We start from the raw sequence: 17,439 nt of genomic DNA on the forward strand, positions 1-17,439 counted from the left end.
CTCCAAGCTGCATGAGACTCCCCACCACCAGCAGCACCAGCATCACTAAAGAAAACTAGCTGCTATATCACTGTCACTTGCTCAGTTAAGTACAGGGAGAGGGAGGAATACATTTTTGTTCAGTTTTTCCAGTTTTTAGAGTATGTTTTGTCAGTAATGATTGGTAATTTTGAAACTCATAATGCTGTGATGCAGTCTAAAATAATTAGTGCTCTCAGACAAAAAAGAAAAAAATTTGGTCCTGATGGATATTTGAGAATTCTCTTAATATTATTGTGCATCCTCCAGGAAGTAATTGCATTTTATTTCTTTTTAACTACGTAATCCTAGCTTCAGTTCCTTGCACAATATCTCTTTAAAATCAAAACAGTTCCACCCTTTTCTTTTCTCCTCATGTCTCTTACAAGTAGCCTTAATGTTGCTCAGAGCATGTTGGGGAAATATTTGTAGTATTATGACACATGGGACAAATCAAAGACTTGATTGTATTTACTGTAATAGTCTACTTGCAAAAACTTTGCAGTTCACTTCGAGTGTTTACATACATATATTTCTATCTTCAGAGTAATTTCTCTCTTAGGTTATATTTTTTAAATATGTGCAACAGTAAACAACAGGTTTGCTGTCCATCAAGTAAAATATCAATATTTTTGTTTTCAGAAAGTGTTTGCCTCTTCTCAGAAAACTGTGGTGCAAAAGGAGTGAATCTGATGGTATAGAATAGCAAATTCAAAAATTACATGTATCTTTTTAAAAGTCAGTAGACTAATATCTGTGCCCTTCACAAAATGAGTGTGGAAATTAAAGCACACCACCTTAGCAGATCTAGGGCCCCTCTGTTCTGAAGGTAAAACACCTTTTTGTTCTCCCAGCTGGGGTTTAGCCAAGTATTATTCACGTACAGCTTCAGGATTCTTCTAAAGACCTTTCTCTGAGGCCCTGTGAGAACACTAATTTTATAGGTTACAAAAGCCAGTTTTAAAGCATTTCCACTGAAGCTGATGTTTTTAAGCCTTCAAGAAGAGTAGCTGACTTTTCTGTACAAAGCAAGTAAAAACCTCTGGTGACTTTACAAAAGTAATAATTTATCCCCCGTTAAAGACACATTGTCCAGTAAGTGTTTCTTGTGCCTGAGTTCTTTATTTTTTCCTAGAGTACTGGCATCAGCAAAAGGGCATTCATCCAGTGGAAGAAAAAATAGGGCAATTTAACCAGTAAAAAACATATAAAAAATCCTCAAGTGCAGCACATATAACTCCATACAGCTCCAGTGATGAATTCTATAGTTTGCATTATATCAGTACAAGTATGACATGGCAGAAAATAGTCCTGACTTGGGCTGTATGTTGGTGTCATTAGCTCAATAGTGCTGGATCCCTGGGGTGCAGCTTGGGAGTGGATTGCTCCCTGTTTGTAGGGATCTGAAGGGATCACAGAACAAAACAAAGATGATCTGGCATTTCCTAAGCAAACTTAGCTTTTTTCTTCAACTGCTTTTCCTCTGAAAAACAAAAGAAAAAAATACATCAGGATTATTTATTTCCTCTGGCAGTGAGTTTCTCATTGAATCAGAACAACTTGAGTCGAAATCATTACAGTGTTTCAGTTTATCAGTGTTACAAATTTTATAGACTCAGAGAGGGAAATAGAAAAAGGAAATGGAGGAGAATGCTTCTGGTTTATAAAGTTATTTCATTTTTGCAACACTGCCTGTTTTAAATAACGAATCGAGTTTAGTTATCACAACAAAATGAGAAGATGACAGCCTAAGTCAGCCTGTTAAGATTCATATGGATGTCTAGCTAGTGAAGCTACTTGTTGGACCCTTTTCAAGGAACTGCTTGTGGGTTTTGACAACTCCATTCAAACCGTAGAGGAGTGTGTTGTGTTGCCTTCCGTCGCAAAAATCCCAGCCTTTGCTGTATAGTTTCTAGTGGTGCTGTGACTAAAATCCATCCTGACTTGCTTTGATAAATTTCCTCTTTCTTCCTCATTCATTAGCATTCCCTGAGTACTTAACATGAAGATAGCTTGCATGAGAGTCCTGCTTGTCCTTTCACATTGTCTTCAGGGTGTATCTGCAGCTTGCCCTTCATGTGCAGCACAAACCTGTTGAAAACAAAAACCTGGCAGCACCTTCTGCGAGGCAGCAAGTCCTGAAGGTGCCTGCAGGTGGGCTTTGCTTGTCCAGCCATGGCCTTTCCCAGCAGGATGAGGAGAAGCAGCCCACTTTGTGCAGGTGCTCTGGTACCTCTGCAGTAGTTGCTCCTCCTTGGATAGCCTTTCCAGTGCCACGCTGGCATCCTGAGCAGGGAGGCTTGGCAAAGTAAGCAAGTGCGGCGTGGGTAACCAGCCGTGCCACAGCCTGGCAGGGACCAGGAGGGCTGCCATGGAGTGGCTGGACACAGCCGTGTTTCCAGTGGCCCGTGTAGATCACCATCTGCTTTGGGCTGCATCGAGCATCTCACTTAAGTGTGATTTGGATACCTAAGCCTTGGTCTCACTGCTGCCAAATGGCTGATGGAAGAGGCGGCTGCATACAGAGGAAAGATTTGGCATCTGAGTTGTGTACCTGGGTGGTGTGAAAACCCCAGTGTGTGTCTTTTTTTAAGGACCTAGGGGTTAGTGGTACAGGGGCAGCGGGATGAAGAGGAGGAATCTTGCCCCTGGTGAAGCCAACAGGAACTTGGACAGGGCAAAGGCTTGCTAATCCCTTCGCAGGAAGAGCCAGGAGAGCACCGGAGACAATACCCCAGGGTTCAGTGCTTCTCCTCTTGGGTTTGAGCCAGACCTGTGTACTGTCCTCCCACACAGGTGACTGCATCCCAACACAGATCTCTTGAGCAACGTGAGAGTGCTCAAAACAAATCCCTGTTTTCCCTCAGGTGTTGTTGCAAATGGTCCCCGTGAGCAACGGGGCCTCTCTTTTCAGCCTAGAGAGTAGTAGCGAGCAGGATGACTGATGATACTGTTTTTACCATGTGTTTTTCTCACTTTGCAAACCAGGACCCCCCTCTGCTCCTCGGAGTGCCATCTCAAATGTTAACGAGACTAGTGTCTTTCTGGAATGGATTCCCCCTGCTGATACTGGTGGAAGGAAAGATGTGTCTTATTATATTGCATGCAAGAAGTGCAGCTCACACTCGGGTCTGTGTGAGGCGTGTGGCGGTCATGTCAGGTACCTCCCCCAGCAAACCGGCCTGAAAAACACCTCTGTCATGATGGTGGATCTGCTTGCTCATACAAACTATACCTTTGAAATTGAGGCAGTGAATGGAGTGTCCGACCAGAACCCCGGAGCCCGGCAGTTTGTGTCTGTAAATGTAACCACAAACCAGGCAGGTAAGTGGATCTTCAACCTGGGGCAATGTCTGGGGTGGGAGCCTGAGCCAATCAGACCCAGTGCAGACCTTCCTTTGGAATGGGTGGAAGTCTCCAGCATGGAAGGCTGGACTATGGCCTCTTCAAATATGGGGGGTGGGAGGTGGGCAGTGCTTGTCTCATAGGTTGTAATTACTGCAGTCTTCAGTGTGTTTCCTTTCATTTTTAGGACACATTTTTAGGACACATTTTTAGGATTTGTGACTTTTTCCTTTTACACTAGGCTATTTGGGGATACCTCCACTTCTTTGCATGTTGGTGTATCCATCCACTAAACCAGGGAAACTTCTAAGAGTCCATTTTGATTAAAAATGGCTAAAACATCTAAACTTTACAAACATTTACCCTAAGAAAATTGTTTTTAGTGACTTAGGAAAATTTAATCCCTCTTCTACACTGTGATGCTAAACTGACTGGGCTCAGGCTGTTGAGGTGTGTTACATTGTCACTGCTTCTCCAACAAGGTAGGGCTAGGATTTCACTCATACTGTGTTATTCTTGGTTTTGCACTGTACAGACAGAGATCATGTAGACTGGTTTATTCGTTTGTCCAGGGCTCTGATCTGTCTGCCCTTCTTTTTCCCAGAAGTTGGAATGACCTGTCACTCTGGACACAGGCATGGAGTTGCCATTGTCCCCTGTCACTTGGAGGTATGATGGGAGGCAGGAACATTATTGCATCTCCTTCTGTGTGCATCAACACACCAGGCACATCACACAACTTCTGTAAAGCCCTACAGACTGACCTATCCTTCTCTTGTCCCTCATGCTCTGTGTTTATGGTCTCTTCCTTTTGCTATCTGGCTTGCTTCCTGACATTTAATTCAGGGCTCCCCAGTGTCATTTATCCACCATAAAGCCCTTCCAGGACTGTTAACAGGTGGCATTTGAGACTGTGAGGACTGTGCTGCCAGATCACTGGAGCCACCCCCTGCCTTCTCCAGACAAGTTTCAGCCAGGAAACCCAGTGGGCAATTCAGTGTGACAGCTGGATGTAGATTGGCAGATCCTCACCGTGGAACAGAAAAACACTAGCTGGAGCAGGGCTGCATCTCATTCCTGCTGCCCAGGTGTACATGCACAGGCTTGGCACAGCAAGCAGCAAGGAAGTGCAGATACCTGTCTTGGTAATTAAACTGGGTTGTTGAAGTGTTGGATGGAATCATTCCTATGTTTCTTGAGGAGAGGAAATCAAGGCATGCTGGGAGTGCTGCTGATAGATGTGGCATGGAATCTGCTGGAGGAATATTAGAGGACAGCAGTATGACACCCGTTAAAGGCACCTGTTTAGTGCAGATCAGTGGGTGTCGTGGTCCTAATGCTGTTTACTGTTTTCCTGTTGTGGAGGCTGCTGCCAGTAACTCTGCTGTTGGAAGAAGTATATTTTCCTGTTAGTGGGTTTGCATTGGTATTTCATTGCTGCCACTGGATTTTCCCTGATGTGTGGCATTAAATCCACATAAATCTCAGTAAATGTAGCTGTGCGTGAGGAGATGATACCTTGCCAATCAGTGCAGACAGTGAGGAAAAGGTCCTGGGTTGTGACTGACATCCCAAACTCTTCATAGCTGCAGCAGAATTTATCCACATAGCTGCATCAGGCCAAGAATAACCCCCTTGCACAGTTATCACTTGCAGCTTTGTATTGGAAGGTCTCTTAGAGGAAATGGGAAACCTGTGACAAATGTGTCCCGTGCTAAGGACAAGTGGGTAAGTGTAGCTTCTGGTTAAGTCTCCCTGTTTATCTTAGTGGAGCCACAATCACGGGAGATACTAGTGGATCAAGCTGTGGGTGTTTGATACACTGTGTGGTGTTGAAATTGCGTCTCTGTGCTCTCATGGTTGATTCAACAGGAGGTTCAACCAAACTGCAGTGTAAAGAAAGCAGTGGTGACTGTGTTTCCTTGTCTGTCTGGATGGTCCCATCGTGTGTTTGTGAGGTGAGGCAGGCCTGTCTGCCTTAGCTGTAGCATCAAATGGGCTTCCCAGTGATGTGCTCTTTCAGCACTCCTCTGGGCCATCATCGCTTTGCCCATGCCAGAAATAAAGCAGACAGAAAGAGGGACTTTGCAAATCAGAGTAACTGCCGAGCATGGAAAGTGAGTATCTGGCTTTTTAAGGTGCCTCCAAAAAATGTCTTTTGAGGCAAGTAATGGAGTGCTCCATGCCCAGTGATTCTGGATATGGACTGACTTCAACAGTCCTTTCTCAAGTAAGAGTAGGCAGGGCACATGTGCCTTCAGGGAGTCTCAGGCCACCCACCTTCCCTCTGGAATTACCTCCAAGAGGTGCAGCTTTTGTGTCTTATCTTTTCCCTTGCACAGGTTTTCTGGTGGTGATTATATTTTCACAGAGGCTGGTTAATGAAGTTGAATCAGTGACACAAGGCCAGCTGCAACAGTAGGAGAAATCCTGCTACAAGATCTGTTGGCTGCAGGAAATTGAAAAATTGCATGCCATGGGATAGGTCTGGCTGCTGGAGTCCTACTGGCACATATTCAGTAACCCAGCACTGCAGAGAAATGCCAGGGTCTGTTTTGTTGGTTTGGCTTTTGTCCATCCCAAGAAGACCATGCTCATTTCAGAACTGCAAAGAATGTGCAGGCAGTGAGTCCTCATGTGCACCACCCCGTCTGGGCATGGCAGCAGAAACTACCTCTGGGTTAGACTCTCAAAGGGATTCCTTCCTGGAGAAAAAAAAAAAAAAAAAAAAAAACCAAAAAGGTGGTTCTCTCCAAAATAGTATTTTCCCCCTTCCTCTCCTCTATTCAAATGATGAGTAAAAGAATTGGTGCTCGCAATCCATCTGGCATTTTCAGACTGATTTTTTTAATTTTACTCAGAACTTTTGTACTTAAATTTGGAAATACAGAGAAGGAACAGTAAAGTTCTGTGCACAAGAAGAGGCTGATTGCTAGTCTCCATTGGTGACCCCAGCATTCTTCTGTTCCCCCAATCCTTGGAGACCTGGCAGTACTTGGGATGGAGCTGATCCATGCAGGACACAGTGGCCTTAGACTCCAAATACAGGACGAGTTCTCCTGTAACCCTCTTGCAATCTGCAAACCTTTGTTGTTTCTGTGGGATTTTGCTGGTGTTTTTCTGCTGGAAAACATGTGTCTAGAAAGGATGAGCAATGCCACGAGCCATGAGAGATAGAAATTGTGCTGGCCTCCGTTTGGCTACCCTAGAGGTGCAGCAGGCAGACAGAGGACCTTCTTCCCTTTGTAGGCACAGGAGTTGACCCAAGCATGGTTTTTCCCTATGGCACTGCTGCAAAATTTGTGTCCAAGGGACTTCCCAGCACAGATGGCAGGAAGTCATCTGTAATGCAGTCTCACAGTGTGTTAAAAAGTGTGCCTCGTGCATGTGGGCTGGAGCACAGTGAATAATTCATAAGTGGCAATGATAGCATCGAGTTAGCCATGCTTCCCTTGCTCATGGTTTTGCTCAGTTTTCATATTTTTGAAACCTCTACCTATTTAAATGGTTCCCAGAGAGCAGTCTGTGTGTACTGCTAATACTGAAGTTTGCTTTTCAAGTGACAACTGCATGACTATTTTTTTTTTTCCTCAGCGCTTTCACCTAGCTGGATGATTAAGGTATGCTGTCGCTCTGGACAGAATGTGCATCTCCCTTGAGGTCTTTCATCTTATCTGCCCTGTGTACAGAAAGCACCCACCATGACTTCCTGGTCAGAGGCGTGTCTCCTAATGGGTCCATAGGGAGCAAGCAGTTTTGATTCACGGTTGCCTGCGCGCCCATTGTATCATCGCAGGAATACACTGGAAAGATGCAATGTTTAAAACCTTTCTAGCCTTAAAACCTGCCAGGAGTATTCACTTTAAGCCAGCCTAAACAGCCAAGCAATTTTCTTTGCTTTTGATGTCAGCAAGTCCCATGCTGGGAATGGTTTCAGGCACAGAACTGGCCTGGAGGTGGGGGGTTTGAGAGTGGGGCAGTTCTCCTGCCGGCATCCCAGATGCCACAGACTCCTTTGCACTCAAGACCTTCTCTGTGTGTGTTTTTAGATAAACCCCCTGCCTGTTTTCTGTTTGAAAAGTCAGAAGCCAGTGTTCAATCCCCTTCTGTGACCTGTATGGTATTTTTGCCCTCCTTCTGGGCAAGGAGGAGAAGAAAGGTCCAGATGTGCCTGCTAACAGAGGAGGAGTTAATATGTCTAATGCCTCAAGGAGTCTGCATGCCGGAGGCCAAACCAGAGATAGAAGTTGCATCCTGTGGAGCAGCAGTGCTTTTTAAGCAAAGGTGTTGGAGGACAGAACCTGGCAACCTGTAATGCTGTCTGGGAGGCATAGCTAGGTTCTTACTTGACCAAAAACCACTAGATGCTTGGAGCAGCTAGAAGGCTCTTGGAGCAGGGAAGTGTGCTGAAAACCATGGTCCTTCCTTTAATTGCACAGGCTGTGATGCTGCAGTGGAGGGGAGCAAGGAGAAGATGTTTTCCATAGCAGTCAGGATGTGTACTTTCTTTGAAAAGCAGCCAAGGCTGGTTTGGAAAGGGAAACCTGCAATATTGAGCTTGCTGGAATCTTACATCAGTGTCTACATGCTCTTGGAACCAAGAGACTGCAGCCCTGCACAGTCTGGGAAGAAGACATCAGAAAATGAGGCAAGACATAGGAACCACTTTTCCAGAGATTGCCTTTGGGAACTGATGAGTTCAAGTCCTGTAACATTCAGGGCCTGATTCTTTCAACTTTGAAGTCTTCACAGGTTTGTTTGCTTTGGTGTGGGAAGGGAGCAGTTTACTTATTTTCTTCAGGAATAACAGAACATTTCCAAGGGGATGCTCCAGTAGAGGCAGCATGTTCCATCATCTCACACAAGAAGCAAGTCTAGTCTTGCAGCTCTACTTTTCAGCCAGAACTGCTAGCCTAGGGTCTGCAAAAGCTTAAGCAGACGCTTAGTTCTGAAAAACTTCCTTTCCACAGCCAGCTTGTCTTTAAACATCCATTGTAACTATACTTGATCCACTGGACTGCATCACCTTCCCAGCAGTGGTCACTAGTGGATACCATAGAAGGGCTAAGAGCAGGAAGCACACACGTCCCAGGGCTTCCTTAGAGCGCTCTCCAACCTCCAGGGAACACCTCTTTGTGCTTTATAGCCCTTAATGGATTTTTCTCGCATGAATTTGTCTAATTATTTTATGGACTCTGAGAAAATTCTAACGGCTGCAGGCAATCCTTTATGAATTTGGTATGTCTGGTAGTTTAAATTCTGCTTTAGATTCACACTGGCCAGAGAGGAGCTATTAGTGGCATAAATAGAGGTTTTAAGGTTTGCAATTGCCCATCTCTGTGGAAAGCACTGCCATTTAGAGAAGCAGCACTGGCTTCCAGTGTGTTAACCCAGGTATTGCAGCATTTAACCTAGAACAATGTTATCTTAAAAGCAGAGAATGTCTGCCATACCAGGTTGGGTGAATACAGGGGTATTTTAATATGTGCAGGTAAACTGTATTGCCTCAAAGACCATAGTCTCTATTTAAAGCTGAGTGCACTCTGCACTGCCCCTTGCAGCAGGAACTTTCTGCTGGCTGTGAATACCCTTCATATTCAGGAAGATGTGAAAATTAGTGTTGATCTGCCAGTGAAGGTTCAGCCAGAAAAAGAATAATTTCATTTGCGAAGTTCAAATGCATATGCTGGTAATCAGCTTCAAGAAGTATTTTGGTATGTTTCTGAAGCATGGTCTCATGCAATCTGAGCATGCAGTCACAGGCTGTGAAAAGGAAACACACTGGCAAAGTAAAACCTGAAAGCCGGTGCTCTACAAAAGGTTGGTTGTTTGAATTTTTTGTTGTTGTTGTTTTTTTGGTGCTGGCTGCATTTATACTGAATGCAAAATCTTCATCCAGCATCCTATTCCAGAGTCATGAGTTCACCCCAGCCCAGATGGCTGGATGTCTGTTAGCAAATGAATTATGGATCAGATTAATATTTTACAGTTTTATTTACAACTCCCCTATCGGTAATTGCTACTTTTTCATAATTGTTATAAGTCTTTTTGTTATACTTCACATATTAGAAATACATGCTTGAATACTGAGACAAGTCTTTGGAATATGAAAAAAAAATCCCCAAATTACAATATGACTTTTAGTTAGAGGTTGTTTTTTTTTTCTGGAAGTGTGTGAGACAGCCCTGTGGTTGGTATATAAGGACATTAAAAGATGAACGAAAAACATTTTCCTGCATCTGCAGAGAGACCTTTCAATTGTGACATGAAATTAAAACATCTTATTTATAGATGAAAATAAAAATAGTGAGAAATAGTTGTCTCTATCCACCCTCCTCCTGAAAAAGTGAAAAAGAAGGATGCTGAAGATCTAATTATGAGATTCAGCTGATGACAGCCATTGTGTATTGTGCAGAAGGGTGCAGGTTTTACCATCTCCCAGTGACAGTGAGACAAACATCTTTATGGTAAAGCAATTAGTCTTCTTCAAAGTGTGCTATTCGTGAGGCATGAGGTACAAAAAGCAAATCCTGGGTTATACTTAGGGAAAATGAATCCATGGGCTGCACCCACATGGTGCCATGCAGATGGATGTGAGGGAGAAAGAGCTGCCCAAATATTTGGCTTGAGATGCTGCGACCAGCAGGATTGACACCGCTCTGTAACATCCCCGAGCCACCAGAATCCCCAGCAGCAGCATCACCTCAGGCTTGGGGTAAAGTAGCAGATATTGGGCAACCTGAGACCAGGTTTTTAGAGGTGTATGAGTAGCAAACACTGACTTTTTTCCAAAAAGCATAGAGCAGGCCATGCTGCGATCAGGTGTAGTAAGAACTTCACAAGGTCAGAGCTTTAAGAAACTTATGTTTTTACAGGGCATTACTCATGTTACATTACAAGAGTGATAGAGGTGGTTTAAAATCTTATTTCCCATTTTGCTGGCATATTTTTAAAGGATTGCCAAGTAATCTTATACTAATCTAATTCTAATCCCTTTAAAACACATTCTTCAGGGCCAGGGAGTTTTCTTTGTATTGTGCTGAGCACAGTACCTGGCAGAGAGCAAAAGTAAAGCATCTGAAATGGTTCCACTGCCCAGATGACATCAATTTATAGATTTTTTTTCCCCCATGAATGTTGCTTTTGAATTTCTCTGCTAATAAAGTCCCATTCAGCTCTTTAATCTCAGTCTGCAAGCTGGTAATTCCATTGTCTCCTATGTTATTTCTCTGATTTTAGCATTAAAAGTAGTTTTACATTTTTAACAGTCTGCATAAATGATACTTTGGAGGATACTCTTAGGACACCAGGACTCCAAAATAGCCAAAAAAAGAATGTAAAAGTACTTTCAGTGCTGTTTAGCAGTGGACTTGCATGCATTTAATAAAACAATCCACTTGTTCTCTGGCTGCAGTACCGAACCAAGTAATCTCTTTATAGTATTCTCTCTCAAAAGTTAAATATAACAGTGGAGGAAACAGGACTTGGGACATTTGTGTTTCAGTATTTGTGCATTGAGAGAGCTGTGCTGTAGAAGCACTGCTCAGGGTGTAGCAGCTTCACAGGGCATTTCTCCTTTCCCATGCACCCATCATGCTAATAAAATGAATTTGTAGGAGTGTGAATGTGTAAGTACATTCATGGCAGCGTGTGTGCCATGGTTTTGTTCAGGTGGCCGTGGTTTACTTGAGGTGCTAGGGCATGAGTTGGACTCGATGATCTTGAAGGTCTCTTCCAACCTAGTGGTTCTGTGATTCTGTGCATTTGTGTGTATATGAACATGCAGGACACGTGCTGGACAGAACACAGCGGTTACCCACCCTTGTGGGTATCTGTGAGAGCTTGGTAAAGCTCAGACCCTCCAGGTGCCTTTCACTCTTCATTCCTTGTGCCAAATTGCTGCCTAACTGGGCCCACGTTTGAAGAGGGTGGCTCTCTGTGCTGCAAGGCCACCCAGCAGTTCTCTGGTGCCTTTTTCCTTCTGTCTGTTTTCTTCTGCCCTGAGCATGACCCTTCTTTAATAAGCAGTTTGTAATATTTTTTGGTTCATATGGTCAGATTTTTTCCCCTTGGTTGCTGTTGTGCCTGCTGTCTGCACCCACACAGCAAGCTGACTTCTGTATCTCAGGAAGGATTTTGCTGTATCAGAACTGAGCTCCAGCTCTCAATGTGCATGAACTACAGGTTCCCAGTTAGTGTTTTATAGTATCAGGCTGAATTGTTTTTCTCCCCTGGATCGCTTCTCATTGGAGAGGTGTTGTTTCAGTGAGGCTTGGAATGTTTTTCCACGTTTTCTGTTGTGGTTGCTATTACAATATATTTTGACAGCAAAACCCTTGCTCATTCCTTGAAAGATTTCCAAAATGCTACTTCTGACACTTTATTTCTTGCAAAGGGCTAATGTAATACAAGTAGTAGGGTTGGCTGGTACTTTTTCCGGATTACTGCCCTTTCTTTCCCCACTCTGGGGAGGACATGGGGACAGGGAGGGGAGAGCTCTATCTGAAGAGCCAAGAGTAGCACTGAGGTGACAGACAACCCAGCAATAAATTATGTTTCTTCCACAGCAGCTGGGCCAAAGTTCAGCTACATGCAAATACTACAAAAAGCTCAAGAGTTGGAAGGTTTTAATTCAAACACACTTCAGATGTGCTCTTTTGCCAGTGTGATGGAATGCTTGCTGCATCTCCTGGTCCTGGAGGAGCAGTCCTGATCAAAAGCAAGTAACTAATGGGATTTCCAGCTAGATCAGTACAATAGAAATCATCAGAAGGGAAGTGTTATTATTTATTTGTTTTCCTATTTTTGGGGGGTTGGCAATTTCTAAGAATACAAGCTCTGATCAAAAGGCCCTGTATGAATTGATGTGGAGCACCCACTGGCTGTGGTGGTGCTGGGTGAGGGTTTTTCTGCTGCAATGCAGGAAACTGGAGTGAGCCACTGCTCTTTGTGCAGAGGGGTCCACTACTCTGGACTGATCCTCTAAGTCCTTTGGCAAGCCTTGGAGAGAGCACTGGTCTGCGGAAATGGATGGAAAAATAGCAAATTCTCTTATGCATTTGACAAAATCTGCTCTGTAGGTTTTGGCCAGAGGTGGTGGGTGTGCAGAGTGTTACAGGGAGCCTTTTGCATCTGGCCCCTGGGCTCTGCAGAGAGAGAACAATGCCTCAAAAGCAAATTAGGTGGAACATGCCAGTGGAGGGCACTAGCTCTGCTTACTGCCTTCCCAGGAATGCACAGCACAATTGCCCACCATGCTTCTGCATCCTGCTGTGCAAATCTTGTGCATCTTTGCTCTCTGCCCCTACAGGAGATTAAAAAAAAGCAAAGCTGAATCATGTAAAAGCAGAAAACTGGGCTTGGCCTCCCTCCTTCAGTTTGCAAGGCTGTATGGGACCCTCTGTGCCATTTCTTTGTAGATTCTTTCCAAATTTCTGCAGTCGGCCTCAATCCAAGAAGAGAAAGTGCTGCTCAGCCAAGTACATTATTAATTATTCTATTTCCTGAGTTGCCTTCCACACAGTTCAGCATTAGTGTGGCTTATTACAGGGGGGCTGATCTGCACTGCACATTATCCTATCATGTCCAGAGCTGCCTTCCCCACACTGGGCTCCTGCCTTGGATCATTAAGCCATGAAGCTCCATGGTTCTGCCTTGTTCTCCTGAGGGGTGGCACCAAGAGCATCAAATTGTTTGCTGTCCTTGTTGGAGACTTATGATCTGAGCCTTTAAACACCGGCCACACAAAGACAGTTTCCACAGAGAGGTGCTCTCACCCAGTTCAGTAAATTGGAAGACTATCACTGCAAAATGACTGGGTTATTTAATTTATTGTACATCCCTCTGTCCCAGGTGCGACTCAGCCCCTGCAAGGACATGGAAAGGAACTAGAGGATGACTGGGCAAGGATGCACATGAGGGCACAGAACTATCTCCACCTTCTCCAAAACTGCAGACAGCAACTAGCAAAGCTGGGTGTGCATGAAGGAAAAAATGCCCAGTGCCTTCCACAGAGGTGTTGCACCAAACCCTCTGCTATATGTTGGCTGAAGCTTCAGGGGGGGACTTCTGGCAGAATCAAATACTCCTGAGGGCTTTAAGTGCTATTTGTAACCCCTTCAGAACATCTCTATAAAGCAAAACAAATCCCCCATAAAGTAGTTAGTTGATAATACTGTTTGTGCTCTAGTAACAATTGTGCATCTGTTGTGGCATCTCATTCTTCCTCTATCTTCTGATATTGGTCAGTGAATGAGAACTTCTGTTTTAAATTCAGTTTTTACAGTGTCCCATTCTTAATTTAGGACAAAATGGGGAAGTTAAATACATGGTAGTTATGCAAATTAATGCAAGTTGGCTCAGCTTTCTTGTATGCAGACCTGATGGATACAGCAACATTGGAAGGGATACCTAATGTCAGTAAATTGCTAATTCGATGCCTAAAACTTTATGCATTGCCTTCATCAGGGAGGTTTTTCAGGCATTTGGTTCATTGATGGGGGAACAGAGTCATGGAGGTGTGGTGTGACAGGCTAGAGGGCACACACCAGGACTGGGACTCTTCTGGCTGCTCCTTGCCCCTGCTCAACTCTCCCCATAGGGCTGGAGCCCTAAGATGCATTGGAAATGTTTCCTAACCTATGTTTGCCACACTAACTTAAGAGCAGAAAAAAGAGGCTGGCCAGAGTCCACTGGAGATGAGCTGTTGGGTTTGGGGTTTCAGTATTATTGTGGTTTCAGTTTCACTGCAGTGTTAGAGATAGAAATGTCAGAAAACAGTGTGTTTGTCCAAAGCATTTAGTGAGCTAAAGCGTGCTGAATAGCTTGGGGAGATGTGTGACAGGGGGCCCCTTTGCTCCCAGTCTTAATTGCTTGCAATAGAGTGAAAATTTCTTCCGTTCCTCTTTTGCACCTTCTGTCAGGAGAGACAATCTTTGATTCGAGCCCAGCTGAGTGCAAGGTGTTGCCTTCAATACATCTGCTCGGTGAACTGTGCTTTGTCTTCTAGAAAGGGAGCTGTTAATAATGTGACAGTGTCCATTCCAACCTGTTACAAATTCCAGTGCCCAGGCGATTAAATGTAACTAAAATCCTGATCGTTTTCATTTGGTATCTAGCAAGAGAGCAATTGCTACCTGTTCAGTAAATACAGTTGAGTTTTATTTGGCCTCTGACAGTAATAGTATTTAGAGTGGCTTGGCAACTGTTCACTGATGAGGGTCCAAAAAAAGCACTTAACAAAATCAAGTCTAAAGATGCTGGCACTGTGTTTATCCGCTTGAGCACTTTAGGAAAGATTTCAGGGGCTCCTCCCGGTTTCTCTGCTTTTCTTCAACTTTTTAACCTGGAGCACAAGCCCAATTGCCAGGGGCTGTGTCAGGCTCTGGGGTCACACAGCCCTCTGCTCCCTGGTCCCCATGGCTGAGCCCCAAGCAGGTGCCCAAGGCGCTGTGCCAGGGCTTGGATGGGAGAACATCCAGGTATCTGAAGTATGGAACTATCAGGTCTCCTGCCTCCCTGTCTCCATCTCCAGCTGCTCTGCCTCATAGAAGTAGGGGTCCCAGGGACGAGGCATGCACATGGCTCATGAACCAGTGGACCATGGAAGTTCTGTGCACTTTGTCCTAGCAGGAGGAGAGCTTTGGCACGCACAGCAGCCACCTTCTCCCTTTGCCATGAGGGTGCTTGAAAACTTTAGAGATGCCGCAAGTCAGACAATTCTACAGCTGCCGTTTGGCTGAGTATAGGAGTGTTTTCCTCTCCAAGAGAAGCAGCAGCTATTTTTCACAGAGCAAATGAAGCCACCTGTTGGGTTAACTGGGCTTTATTCAGTCCCCAGGCTGCCTTGCACAACCTTTAGGGCCCATAGGAGTCTTTGAAGTACCATTGAATTTCATTGTTAATGTCACAGTCATTTACTGTGAATGGAAAAGGGTATTTTTTTTCACTCCCAGGCATGAATAAGCTCTGTAGATTGCAGGAAATAATCCCTCTTAAAGGAGAGTTGAAAGTGCTGTCTTCTAATAAGAAACCTGGTGCTGAGCAGATGCCTAGGACTGCTCCAGGTCATCTCAAAAGTACTGGATTTTGCTCAATGATTAGAAACAGAATAAATTAAATGAAAGGAAGGCAGCTGTTGACAGGGTAATACCTGTGTCAGAGAAGGGGAGGGAGTGGTGAAGGAAAAGTACATAATGTGGATGACTTTAATTATGTGGAAGGTGGGAAGATTGACTTCCCTATCCTGAGTGGGGTGTGTGAGAAGATACATTAGTTTGTATTCTAGCTGAGGTTGATGAGGTCTCCTCCGAGATGTTAGTAGTTGCTTGGATGAAAAAGGGTGCACTTGCTGACAGTATTTATGAGAGCTTTAATTACATTTCACAGACTGAGTTCCAATTAGAGGGGAAAGTAGGGCTGAGAAGATGAACAAAAAGATGTACAGCATGTTTTAAGGGCACAGTGATAAATCTGTGGCTGAGGATTATGGTAAACAAGATAGTCGTACATCATGGCATCATTTGCACACTTATATTTTTAGATGCTTACTCCAAGTTCCCTTCCACCTCCCCCCATCACACGCAAAATGCATATAAAGGGGTCAAACACAGGCCTCTGTTACTTCTCTTCCAAGATGGAAGTCAAAGATCATTTGCAATTGCTGCAACACAGGGCTGTTACTTTTTTTTTTTTTTTTTTTTTTTTTGCTAATTCATTAACTGTGTCATAAAGCAGCGCTCCATAAAAGGCAGACAGAGACAGATCACAATATTTGTCTCCATGCTGCATGAATAGTGGGAAAATACTGCTGTCATCAGCACATCCTTTCACATTGCTGTGGATTCTCACATTTAGAATCATAGAATGGTTTGGACTGGTTTGAATTATCCTTGCTATAATCTGACTTGAGCAGCTTCTTATGTAGATGACCATGATGCCCATTTATTTTTATGTCAGGAGGTAACACTCAAATGGGAGGTATATCAGTTGCTCAGCACTGGCTTCATTCCCTCTGCACTGTCATGAACCAGGGACTTTGCCACTGACTTCACTGCAAGGACAGTGCCTCCATGTCTGAGAGGCATTGGCACAATTCTCTCATTACAGCCCTCTCACGTGACTCAGAAAGAAGCTTCTTGTACTCTTTCCTTGTGGTGTAAGCTGTTTGCCAGTATCCATAGATGGTGCAGGTAAGAGATTTTGCCTAACAACAGGAGTGTTAGAGAAACGGGCAGTACTTTGGATCTTGTGATATTGGTAATTAAAGTAAAGGTAAGTCTGCAGACAGTTCATGACAAACACTAAAATTCTGGCTGGAGAATAGGAGGGATTAGCTAGTGAGATTGCTTTTGTTTCAGTTGTTCCTCCCCCTGATTCCTAAAAGGGTTAATAGTGTTTCTTAAACAGCAGTGAAATGGCTTCAGTGAAGCAGTGGCAGTACTTCAGCAAACGGAATTTTTTTTATCTTGTTTAATTCCATTATCACACTTGGTGAGCTACAACAAAGCAAAGGAGAAAGCTCCTCTTTCTTTGGTGAAGCTGAGAACAAATCCTTGTTTATTTAAAAGTAGCTGTGTCAGGAGGAAGGTGTGATGGAGTATAATTGCCAAATTCTTATTTGGTAATTAGTATCTTGCAGCCATCTTAACACTGTTAAGATGCAGGCATAATTGCACATTGGATGTGTATATTTATCGTGGAAGTTGGCACTTCAGACCATTAGGAAGTATCTGTAGCTTTGCTGTACGCTGCATGTAGATTAATCTAGTTTAGGAGACTTAAGAGCCTGTCAGAGATGCTCCCATCATCCAAGCATTTGTAACATCAGATGGTAGGAGAACACTTGGAGAGGAGCCAGATGGTTTCCATAGCCCTGCTGCAAAAATATTGTCGCTTCCTGATATTTGTGCATGTCCAGAGGTTTACCTGTTTCTGGCTGCAATATTCACCTCTGCCTGTTTTATTCACACACATTAAAAATAAAACATAAAGTGGTCAGGTCCAGGAGGGAGAAGTGTTGCATTTGTGCTCTGTTGTGCAGGGTATTTCTGCATGCCAGCATTGGAGGAGAGCAAC

General features: G+C 44.1%; 1 protein-coding gene across 10 annotated transcripts in view; it reads left to right on the forward strand.

Moving 5' to 3' along the window:
• EPHA5 (EPH receptor A5) overlaps positions 1-17,439 on the forward strand; it is a 193,259-nt gene that overhangs the window by 109,007 nt on the left and 66,813 nt on the right. For 6 of the 10 annotated variants that reach the window (XM_041427845.1, XM_041427846.1, XM_041427851.1 and 3 more), the window contains one exon: positions 3,007-3,342. The exons of the other annotated variants lie outside the window; for them this stretch is intronic. In XM_041427845.1, coding sequence (XP_041283779.1) covers positions 3,007-3,342 — 336 coding nt within the window. The remainder of the gene's footprint in view (positions 1-3,006; positions 3,343-17,439) is intronic. 10 annotated transcript variants of the gene reach the window in all.

The sequence above is a fragment of the Onychostruthus taczanowskii genome, unplaced genomic scaffold, assembly GCF_017590055.1.
Source record: "Onychostruthus taczanowskii isolate IOZ18803 unplaced genomic scaffold, ASM1759005v1 scaffold12, whole genome shotgun sequence".
In the NCBI taxonomy this organism is placed as follows: domain Eukaryota; kingdom Metazoa; phylum Chordata; class Aves; order Passeriformes; family Passeridae; genus Onychostruthus; species Onychostruthus taczanowskii.